The 12,446-nt window shown below is 38.9% G+C and overlaps 1 protein-coding gene across 4 annotated transcripts in view; it reads right to left on the bottom strand.

Annotated features, from left to right (window-relative positions):
• FCHO2 (FCH and mu domain containing endocytic adaptor 2) overlaps positions 1-9,857 on the bottom strand; it is a 76,524-nt gene extending 66,667 nt beyond the window's left edge. For 3 of the 4 annotated variants that reach the window (XM_057363777.1, XM_057363778.1, XM_057363779.1), the window contains exons 1-2: positions 9,700-9,857; positions 1,228-1,319 (exon numbers count right to left, since the gene is read on the bottom strand). In XM_057363777.1, coding sequence (XP_057219760.1) covers positions 1,228-1,319; positions 9,700-9,726 — 119 coding nt within the window. In that variant the 5' untranslated portion in view covers positions 9,727-9,857. Of the gene's footprint in view, positions 1-1,227; positions 1,320-4,421; positions 4,548-9,699 lie in introns of those variants that run through there. The other variant, XM_057363780.1, reaches the window with a different exon arrangement.
• Between the last annotated feature and the right edge of the window lie 2,589 nt (positions 9,858-12,446).

Here is a 12,446-nt window from a genome sequence, read left to right as displayed (position 1 = left end):
TTCAGATTTCCACAGCTTGGAAGTCTTGCACACTGCACAGCAGCAAGCACATATGYACCAAGCATAGACCATGTTTTGGGTTTTTTATTACCATTACAATATATTTTTATTAATCATCCAAATATTTCCCAGATTTTATACCTCAGTGCTCTATTTTTCCTCTTTATTTTTAAAACACAAGAATTCACAATTTTTAAAACACCAAAATCCACATCCCTTTTCTTTGAAGCAATTCACAGCGTACTTCCCTGAACTATCTCCACAAAACTGGAGTTCCACAATTCCCCATGGAACAGTCACATACACCAGTTAAAAACACTAAGAATCCAAAGATGATCAGTTAATACATTTGTCCTATCAACTGACTTTGCAGAGCACTCTGTTGTACAGGTAATAGACCATCATTTTCTTCGTAAATTAATTTTCATGCATTTGAACAGGTGTCTTTGCTTGGGATCTGCTAAATATTTAGAAGTTAAATGGAAACATATGGTTTCACTAGATGCACTGCTAGTTTCATCTGATCTAGAAGGTTCTTTTTATGATGCTTACAGGCAATTGATGCAGAAATACATTAGAAAGACTCCTAGAGAAAAGCCAACACATTCCTGTACCTCTTTCTTTCTTTCCTAGATAAGCAGAGTAATTTCTTCGATAGAAACAGTTTAGATTTTAAATGCACACAAACACAAGACAGCTCACCTACAAAATCTTCCCCATATTTAAAGAAAAAACAGCYGTGCAGGCAGCTCAACCTTATTTTCACTTCTTCAAAAAATAAAAATTTCTACATGCTTTATCAAAAAAGCTTGGCCTTTATTCGRTGCCACGTTGGATGGAACGTTGACGAATCTGCAATAGTGAAAGGTGTCCCTGACCACAGCAGAAGGGTTGAAAGCAGATGATCTTCAAGATCCCTTCCAACCCAAACCATTCTATGATCTGATGATTCTGAGAACTGGTATCTACTTTCAGCAGATAACCTGTCCCACTCAAAATTTACCAACATTGAGCAGACTGCCTGCCAGAAAACTCTCTCCTTCAGCTGACAAACTTCTAAACCACAGATCCAACAGGCWCTCAGTTTTTTCAGTACTTGACCAATAACAAATACTGATAATAGATTTCTATATCTTTTATTTACATATTTTGCATGTTACTGTTAAACACAATAATAAAAAATAAAACCCACAAACACTACATGAAAAATATACAATGAATACTTACCTTTCTCTGATAAAATCTGCTAAGTCCTTWGTTGACAAATGTCCATGTTTCATATTGTGRTAGAGGACATCAAAGCCATTGTTCCTTTCTCCCTAAAGATAAACAAAAGTAGGACTATGAAACACAACATGCTGAACCTATGCATTTTAAAAACCGCTTTTCATTTTAATCACTTCATTAGGAAGTGATCTATTTCTAATGTTTCTGCTTTTTTTCCAATTGTTTTTAGTTCCCATTAATCYCATATATATATGTAAACCAAATGTAAAAAAAAACCCATATGTAAACCAAACCAAAATTACCATGGCTGCTACCACTACCTTTCCATTACATATTTCTAGGCTATAGCCAAAGATATTTCTTTTGTAGATTACTAGGGGTCTTGTAGTCTTTCACTTCCCACCATATTGAACACATACTAAATACTGTACTCTCCATCCTTTAATATCTTTCATTATTATTCATGAACTAAAATTCACACTTTGGGATTACTGGATATCCTACTTCCTTCCTCAATCCTTCACACTTCATTTATCTTCCCCTGTTTTTTGTAAAACTGGTTAAAAAAAATCACAGCTCTTTTCCTTCTCACTAGTAGCTTCTCTTTGTTCCATTCTTAAGTTTAATTTTAAAACATTTTYCAGTGAGTAAGGCATACCTCACTGTTACAACCAAGACACCGCTCTAAGCACTGATTAATAAACTCAGCCAGATTATGACCTCTGGCATTATGATGAACTTCCTCTTGACAGCAGAAAAGCAACAACAGAAATAAAAGGAAGGCAAGGCACAGCACAACAGCACTGCTACTATAAAAGTTTTCCTGTCAGACTATAAATTCCCCTCCTCCTTTACAAAAACTTCAGATCCATAATGCTGCTCCTATAAAAGCCGCAGAGTGTGCTCTCAGCACATGTTCAGAGTAGAAGACAAAGAAGAACAGGGTGGGGTAGCATAGAATGGAATAGACTATTTCAGTTGGAAGAGATCTACAGCAACCTTTTTAGCCCAACTGATTGAGCACTTTGGGGCTGACCAAAAGTTAAATCATTGTCATAGAGAATTGTCAAAACGCCCCTTAAACACTGACAGGCTGAGGGCATTCACCACCACGTCTACAAAACTTATTTCAGTGTTTGACCACTCTCCCAGAGTAAAGAAGTGGTTCCTAGTGCATAACCCGAACCTTCTCTGGCACAGCTTTCAACCATTCCTACATGTCCTATCATTAKTTCCCAGGGAGAAGGGATGGGCATCACCCTCTGAATTTTCCCTGCTCAGGAAGTTATAGAGAGCAATGAGATCATCCTTCACCCTCATTTTACTCCAAACCAGATAAAACTAATGTCTTAAGTGGTTCCTCACAAGATACATCTTCCAGCACTCTTGCCAGCCTTGTTGTCCTCCTCTGAATGCATTCAAGTATTTTCACTTCTTTCTTAAAATCCCAGACTTTTAACAAAGGTAGTTCTATATTGCCAGTGAGAAGCCTAAGAATTTGGCCATACACCCCTCCAAACCTTTCTGTCTGTTCAGTTCTACAAAAATTTGTTTGTGCAGCTGTAAGGTAAACCTTATCAAGAAAATTATACAGCTGAAAAATAAAGCTAAAAACAAGAGTCACTGATCCAGATCACTGSAAGGACACAAACAAGCTGCATTGCTCAGCAGAAGAGGAGGGAGCAAGAAGGAGAAGGCATGCAGGGATCTGCCCTCTTAAATAAGAAGTAGTCATGGGTGGATGGAAAAACTTCACGGCAGCCACGGTATTAAGCCCACTTCCATTAAGTTTCAAATTGCCTTAAAGGACACCACACACAGACACATAAATTTACAAGTAACAGATAACTGAAGGCAATTTGATACAGATTACTACTCAGGATTATTTGCTTTAATTCTTCCAAGCACTGGGAAAAACGAAACTAAAGAGAAAAAAAAMCCCTATAAAATCATAGTTTCCATGGCCACAGCAAGCTGTAACCTGAAAAAGGGCACCAAGATTCAGATTCAGTCTGTGAAAAGTACAAGCAGAACTAAATTGAACACATGAAATGACAGCAAACTCTAAAAGATTCTCTACAGAGCAAGGCTTTTACAGTCTGAAAAGTAAAAGAAGGGTAAGAACTGTAGAACTAAACAATTAGTAGAAAATGCAACTTCATTTAAATGTTGTCCTACTCAAGTACCAGTCTAAATAGTTTCTCTCCCCTTTCACCTCTATCTAAACATTCATCTTTGTAGTTTGAAACCCACAATAACTTTGAATACCTGTGCACTAACTTATTAACCTTATGTAGTTACTCAATATAAACCCTGAATGCCACTGCATTATATTAAGACTTCACTGGCATTTTCAATTAGAATACAGAATATTATTCTTATTTAACTACTCCAAAATTGTTACCATACCCAAATGTACAGATAAACATTTACAAGTGTTAGGTACTTCTTCTAGGAAAACTAATAAAATTCTCCTTTATGAAATGTTCTTTGCTATAAGGTGCTTCTTCTAGCTAAAACRGCATGTTGATCTAGATGTGCTGAACATAAGCTGCTTCTAAACTTTTCATAATGGAAGCTTTTAATGGGGCCTTTTYTACCCTGGAGTTCCATAAATTTCCTACCAATATAAAAATGCAGGAAGGATGTATAGCCATGACCCAGCCTCTGGCTGCAGGCTTCCTGATAAACCATCAGAAATGTAACCGTGGAAATCTTTAGAGAATGGAATGAGCTGGAGCAACCAACTCCCATCATTATCTTGTTCCCTAAWTGTAACTGAAGGTTACTGCAAAGGAAATAATTTTTCCACTTAAATTAGGTTTTCTAATCAGTTATATTCTTTTTGCTGACKTCACAATGAACAGTGGAAAGAATGACAGAAAAACGGAACAGATACTTTCCTYCATTAAAAGTCCCCTGAAAGCCTCATCTCTTATACCTTATCAACAGTTATTAGAAGTTAAGAATCTACATGCAAAATATAAAGTTTAAACAAATCAGCAARTTGAAAGGAGGCTCCTGGATTTGAGGGCCTGTGTGGTTTAAGTCTGACACAACGAAAAGACATCTTCACTTGTAAATATAATGTGGTAAATATAAAGTATAACCTATCTTAACACCAGGCTCTATCTAAAAAGAAAAACATCTAGACTTCAAAACTCTTTACAGGACCAACAATTCTGATCACTAACCTGATGACAATTCTRCTCACGCTTGGAGACATATGTCTACTGAAACCAAATTAATTATGATATCTCAATATAGACAGCAGATGTTTTTCTCCTTTAGAAAATGCTATACAACCTCTCCACAACTTCTCCATTGAGTAGCTAYGTTCATGAAGAGAATCCATCAGAGTTAAGGCTCTGTATTTAGGATAATGAGACAGATGTATGAAATGGTGGTTAAGGAAAAAGGTCGCTCAATCTACAAAAGCCATGTATTTATCCTCTTACATGYACATATGCCATCAACATTGATCATGTTTTGGTTGGTTTTTTTTTCAACACTTCTTCCCACACTGTATACTGTATAGAATTCTGTACATGGAAATTAATGCAGCACATAGTGGAGGGAACTGATGAAACATTCTACTCCCATTCAAAAGTAATTACCATCCACTGGCACGACAGTGAAGTCAGATGCAGATTCTTCTTTTTTACAAGTTGCATGCTGGAGAATAATGATCTTCAGTTGTTACATATAAAATGAGGTTCCATACAACAACTTCCAGATCAGTTTGAAAGACCATTCTGAATGTTATTTTGCAGGGAATCCACCATTTGTTGAGGGTGATCCTGTCATTACTCAATAGTAAACAACTGTAAAACTGTGAATGAGAACTCAAAATGTAAGTGCCTCTCCATATAGGCATCATTTAATTACTTTGAAGTTCATTCATCAAGTTTTCTCTTTCTTCCTCAGAGCTAACAAAACTATCCTCAGAAAGTGCGTTTCTGCTGAGATTTCCTATTCTGTACTACTGTAAGAAAACTCTTTTGTATCTACTGCATAGAGGTCCCCTGACAGCAAGYCACTAGAGAAAACAAGACTTCAAATACAAGCAAACACTTAAACAAGCCTACAATGAAGCATTACTAACCAACATTGTACAGAAAACAAATTAAATTGTGGAAGGCAAGAGCAACCAGTCCTTCCATTTCCCTTCATCAAGAACTAGTTGCAATGATTTCCTTATGGAAATGAAAGTAGCCCTGTCAGCAAATGTGTAGTCAGAAATCAGCATTTCCATGACTTGTGCATAACAGGAAACAGATTACAGGAACTCTGTTCTACTGAATTACTGAAAATACTTCAAGTTTTTAAGAATAAATTTGTTTGCTGCAATAAAAATAATTCTGAAATTAAAATCTCCATGTAGCAAAATAGCCAGAAATTTCTGGGCAATCTGCAGCAGCCTTTATTTTCTATGTTTATCAAATTGTTTGAGTGCAAGCTTTGTCTCCTTTGTTTCAAAACTGTTCAATAGCATCTATTAGTGTAAAAAGTTTATACTCTATTATATCACTGTCTACCTACCTGTACAAACAAATTATTCTATTTTCATATAAGAAATATTTCATATTTCTTATTCTATTCTATATTCAAATTATTCTATAGTGACTCTGACCATGACTGGTCAGATATTAAATTCACAGATATCTAAACCTATTTTAGGTGCTCCGACAAACATTGTTGCCATGTTTTTTAAACTGTTAATCCTCATTGCAGTTTCAAATAAACGGCAAATCTTTCATGTTTTCTACCTAGAAAATTATTTAATGGGCCCTGAATACATAAAAACATTCATATGATTAAAATTATAGTGTTATGTATTTGAAAGCTATCTGTCAGTAAATCTCAAAAGAGTGTCTGAAAGAGCTGTAGAAAACTGAAAGCCTTGAAATACGAAAGAAAAGCAGTCACCTGATGCTTATGCAGGTACTGCATCTTCTTCAGTTCTGAAAGTTTTGAGAAGTTTGGACAAAAAAGCAACCTGTCAACTTCAGTTTCYTTCTTCCAGTTTCAACATATTAAATAAAGACCAGCTCCAGAGAAGCTCTATGCATATGAGGAAGGACAGATATTTTTCATCAATATATAGGTAATGAAAAATATTTGTTAACAAACAGATGGAAAGCTGCCAACTCATGCTAGATGCACACATACAGAGGGAGGAGACAAAGCAAATATTGCACAACAGCTSTCCTGAAAGAGAACCTCCAGCTCTATGCCCAGCAGAAGAGCTGTGCTGCATAAACATATGTATGGAACACCAGATGTCAGCGTGACAAGTCTCAGTGTCACTCATACACTCACACCAGTTTGTAAGACAAGATATCTTATCCTTAACAGAGCAACCTTCTTCACATAGCTACAATTATTAAATTGGCATACTGCCAGCCATTATGGCCACAAGTCTTTGGGGGGGGGGGGGGGGGTGTGTGTGTGTGTGTGTGGAAAGGAACCTTCACACAGCCATTCTCAAAAGCTACAAGCAACCAGTCAAAAATAAAAATAAAATTAATTTGTCAAATTTATACATGTGTCGAATTTATACATGTTTTTATGTACCAGAACATCCAGAGTACCAAGTACAGAGTTACACAGAAACAAACTTCAGTTATTCATAGAACTCCCAATATTTAAATCAAATTAATTTTAAACTATTTATAAACAACCACTGACTGGTTTGGAAGAGGTTTATTTTTATTTGTTAATAGCAATTATTTTAAACTACGCCAAAGAATCACCTGCGCTGGTCAGTTTAAACACAATGTCAAAGTTTAAACAATGTTTTCTGCTAAAGAAACAGTAAGACAATGATAAAGAATACTTTCTATACTACTATACCAGTAATACTGTTTTCAAAGTGCCAAAGCGTAGCTGTATTTAATGGAAATAGTTTATGATGGTGTTACTTTTAAATCACACCATTGTTTTGATGTAGCACATATATAGCAGCAAGCATACAATGTTTTATGACAAATCCTAATTAGGAGTTGGGAACATTTGGCCATGTGACTCGAATGCCTGTCATAAGAATCAAAGCCACGTATAGCTACTACTACTAGTTCATAACTTTTGATACCCAAAAGTATCCCCCTGACTTGGAAAACTGCTGCTCTAAAGTGTTGTGCTCCATCAGTAGACCCCCACATTTTTCAAGAGATAGTAAATTTTTAAAGTGACAGCAGAGGTCTCTGTACTTCAGCCTTACATATCCAGAAAACAGCCTTATATATCTCTCACTTACCTCTTACAAAGCAGTCAAGAGATGGCAGGCTCATAAAACATGCAATTTTCTTACATCCTCTAACAACAATAAAATCAAAAAGTGTAACTATTTCAAGACTTCCAAAAGCAGCACAAGRGGAAAGACTCAGGATTTCAAGTTTCAAGACTGTTATAACAAAGAAGGTAAGATGTGTTTGCAGAAGCACATCTAGGAAGACAGTAGCTTAAATAGAATGTAAGAAATTGATAACTCACATATATGTCACTCTCCTTTTCTTTCAAAGCAGCAGCAWTTCTGAACAATAATCTATTCTGAAATGTTAGTACAAATAAAGATGACTAATAATTCAAAATCAATCTATAATTTATGCCTAGTTCTGAGGATATATAGCAACTCAGTACTTTCAGATTTCACAAATCCATCACTACAGTTAATATTGAAAAATATACACTCAGAGCAGTGAAGAATGAGCATTTCCTATTCTTTCAATTTTACTTCCATCCAAAGCAAAACTCTGTCTATGGTATTACAAAAGTTTCTTGGTCAAGTTTGGCAAATTAAGATACTATCTAATGTCTCTGTCATCACCAAGACAAACAAGAAAAACAAACTTCTTGTTCTCCCTTGAGTCATTTTTGAAGGTACTGACAGAAAGAATCATCCTTCTCATGGCACTCACTGATAACCCACACTAGAGGTTCTGCCAACAAAGCTATAAGGCAGAGGCTCTATAAAGCAAAAACACAGAATGGGAATTTGGGGGATATGCCCACTACCTCATTTGCTAGAAGCATTTGTGAAGACGTAGACAAGGGAAACAGAATGTATGGGAATGGCCCACTGCCTTTACCAATATAACTGTCTAATTAATAAAACRAAATACAACTGATCAGACACTTGAACATACTATAGTACATAATGAAGCTTAATAAAAAAGCGTTCAGTTTCAGTTGCAATAGCTGAATAAACTACTTCTATTTTACTTTTGTGTCAGGAGATGATAGAAGCTTTTTCAATGACATCAAAACTTTTAATATTAATTTTAATCTTATTTTAATGAAAGATAAATTTCTTCCATATATTAGTTTAATACCCATCTCCCACATTGAGGTTTCAAATTAACCAGATTTGTATGCCAAGAGASCAAATTAGGTATCTTGGGGCATTAAATTTTAATAGTATGTAGAAAGCAAAACTTAAGAGTCTAAACACAAGACTGCAAACAAACTTGAGCTATACCTTATATTCAACAATGTAATTGTGAAATTAGTTTTTCCTAAACTTTAAACGTAAGTGCTGCTTACATTGAAAAAGCAAGCATCTAAAAGACATTGTATCTCTTTTTCACTTCAGTCTCAACAAATAACAATTTTTACATTTCCCGTACTATTTGGTAGATAGKCACGTAAAAAATTATACATGTAAAGAATTAGCAACTTTGTAAACAAWCCGGTGACTAAGAAAACACTTAAAAAGTTTCAAACTAGAAGCGGTCACAATGAAAACTAGTTGCATTTCACACCAAACTCAATACAAATTCGTAATTTAACTTTTTATCCATATGTATCTACCCACTTAAAAACAGACATGTGCCCACGGAAGACTTGTAAGATGGCAGGTCCAAAGCAAGCTAGAAAACCTGTTGTTTCTCTAAGCAGGCAGCTGCTCAGGCTGCACCTTCTCATGGGCACACGGAGACGAGGTACCTGTACAAAAGCGCGGAGCGCCGAGGCGCGGCTCTGCCTTTGCGTGACACAAATGTTTAGCTGCTGCAGTCCGCGCCGATCCCCCGAACAGCAGCAAGACCCACTGCAGCCCAAGTCAACCCACGGCACCGCGCTGCGTGTGAGCGCCAGGTCCCCGTGCAYGGAACCTGGTGTCCGCGCATCCCTCGGCCCAGGGCCCCATTCCATCCCATTCCACCCCAATACATCTCATTCCATCCTAACCCACCCCACCCCACCCCATCCCTCTTCCCGCCGCCTCTCCACCGCGGAGCCCGAGCCCGGCGGCGGGCAGGGCCGGCGATCCCCTTGCCCCGCCGCGGACTGCAGAGACGCCACTCCACCGCGGCCCAGTCCGGCCGCGCCGAGCGCAGCGGACACGAACCCCGGCCGCAAGGCCCCGGCCCAGTCCCGGGGGTGGCGTAAATGCTGAGGCTGCTCTCGCAGCGGGGACCGCGGCTGCCCCGTGCCGCGCCCTGCCCGTTCCGCCCCGCGGCGCTGCCCTACCCAGAAGCTCTCCACGAAGTACGCCATCCCTCCTCCACCGCCCGGGCCACCGGCGAGCCCGGCCGCGGGCRCTGCAGTCGCCGAGACGCGACGGAGGAAACCGGCGCCGCCGCCGCGTTCCGCCCTTCCCGTGACGGAGCAGCCGCCGCCGCTCCCGCCCCGGCCCCGCGCCTGCGCTCGGCCACCGCCGCTCCTGCGCAGGCCCGGCAGCTCCCCGGCACGGGCAGGGCGAGCGCCCTCTGGCGGGGGCGGCGGGAGCGGCTGCAGAGGGCGGGCTCGGAAAGCTCCGCTGAAASCCTTGTGACGCATCAGAGGGCGCCCGGAAACGGTTACGCTGAGTGCCACTGTGCGCGGAGGAGAGACATTCGTGCTGCTTGAAGATTCTGCACCCAGAGAGTGGCTGGGCACTGGAACAGGCTCCCCAGGGAAGTGGTCACAGCACCAAGCCTGACAGACTTCAAGAAACGCTTGGACAACGTTCTCAGGCACATGATATGATTCTTGATTATGTCCTTTACGGGGTTGAGTTTGATTCGATGATCCTTGTGTGTCCGTTCCAGCTCAGCACATTCTGTGATTCTGTGAAGTGGCTTCACCTCCGAGCCTCATTCCAGACAAGTAGGGTAAGGTCCTTCGTAGCAGGTGATGATGACTAGTTCTGCCGAGAATTTTGCTGATGGAGCATAGYCTACACTCCAAACTTCATTGTCCCACAGGATTCTAGAGTTCCAGGGGCATGCTCCTAATAAAGATAATAGAGATGCACCTCATCTAAAACCAAAGTGTTAGGAGAAACTAATTGATTCAGACCTTCACTTTCTTCAATGACAGCTCAGTTTGTAGAGCCTTCATGGACTCTATAGAGTATTAGCCAGAAGGGACRATGCCGATTATTGGTCCAGAACACAGTGCCACTCAAGGGTCACCTGTACCTGGAATGTATGTCTGTACCTGGAATGCTCCTTTTCCATGTGTATTTTTATATACATATATATGTATATTTGTAGTCTTTGTGGCAGAGTCAGAAACACTGGACTCTTTCTGCAATGCCAAAGAGTTCCTRTTCTACCTTAATAAGGTGATTTCTTGCTCAAAACAGCAGTTTTCATTACTGACTGAAAATAGAGGATGGGATCTAAGCAGCAATGTGAGGGGCTGTAGCTCATTGTCCAGTGCAAATATGTGGTAAGTGCTCTGTCCCAACTTGACCTATGGTTTTGTCAGTACAAAGTTTTATCCAAAATAGAAAAAGTAAGAAGCTGATATTCTTAGATGGGTGTTCAAGGGGCTCTGTTCCCCCTTATAGAAACCTGTTAGGTCTGGTATGAAAAATCTCAACTGCCTTCATCTTGACACTGATGGTTTTTGTTCTGTATGTTAGTAGTAAGGCATACAGCAGAACAGTCAAGTCATCCCTAAGAACCTGATGAATTCACCAACTTGTACCTAATTCATGCTGAGTAAAGACTTCCATGAAAGACAGTGGTTAGGGAAAATGTAGTTCTGAAGAGCTATGGAATTTCATGTACCGTTACCAGAGATACTCTCATGGGAAATGAACAGTATCATTCTGAAATGTATCACAGTTATTGGTAAGTAGCTATAGCTTTAATCCATCCATTCTGTAGCTCCATCTTTATGGTAATGTTCTCCCAGAGCTCCAGTATAAAAAGCTTGATAACTTGCCAATGCAGAGAAAGCTTCTCTCTCTCTTTCATAGTACAAATTTCTTTAACAGTACCACRACTGCTAGATCTGTATCTCTCTTTTTGATAAGAGAATAAGCACGCGTACTATCATTTTCAACAGTAATAACATGCTATAGGACTACCTTTGAAGAGAGCTTCTTTATTCCTCTTTTTACTTAATATAAGTAAGCTGTCTGCATTGTGATCTGATCTGAAAAAAAATTAATATATTTTGTGGTGTGTCTTGCAATCTATAAGGATGTATACCAGGGCAAACAGTAGATGAATGGTGCATGAGCAGAGTGGAGATTTTTCTATTCYGTAGCAAACAGAAAAACTACTTTCACAGACAGATACTATGCTATGGTGGAAGGAGTCTCAGGTTCACTTCTATATTTCATAGGAAAGTTCCTATCTTCCACATTTTCGAAGTTATATAGTACTCCCTTATGTGTATCTAGATGTGAAGCAACTGCTGCAGCTCTTCGTCAATCTACCATGACAGAAATATCTAATCCATCCTCAGGTGTTCCACACAAATTTGAGAGAAATGCACAATCTTAATGTTTGCTCCAACATAGGTACAGTTATATAGAAAATCACTTGAATATGAATGATYATCAGAATCAATAGTTACATTTCAGGATAAAGGATACAAGATTCAAGATAACATATCAGGTAGAGAAATCTGTAGTGGATTACTAAAGGCAGAGACACTGTCCCTTATTCTGGAAGTCCCTGATGTGCATGTTAGTGAAGTTTTTGAGAATACTTTGCAATAGCATAATTTATAGTTCTTTAATGTYAACTTCTTCCCCAACTGTTGGCTGCCAAAGACAGGATATTAGGTTAGGTAGACTCTTTGTTTGTCACAGTACAGTCATTACTTTGTTGTCCTGATGTAATGAGAAAGGAACATTTATTTGAAAGCCATAAATACTCAGTGAGTTCTGTATAATAGAGCAAGAATTGCATATTTTTGGCAGTATTCACAGAAGATCTAAATAGTTTTCTGGATTGCTGATTTTTAAACAGATTAAAAAAAAAAAAAAAAAAAAA

Source organism: Malurus melanocephalus, unplaced genomic scaffold, assembly GCF_030028575.1.
Source record: "Malurus melanocephalus ecotype Western Australia unplaced genomic scaffold, MMel_1.1 scaffold_31, whole genome shotgun sequence".
NCBI lineage: Eukaryota > Metazoa > Chordata > Aves > Passeriformes > Maluridae > Malurus > Malurus melanocephalus.
Note: the sequence above shows the minus strand (reverse complement) of the source record. Positions and strands in the feature narration are given on the sequence as shown.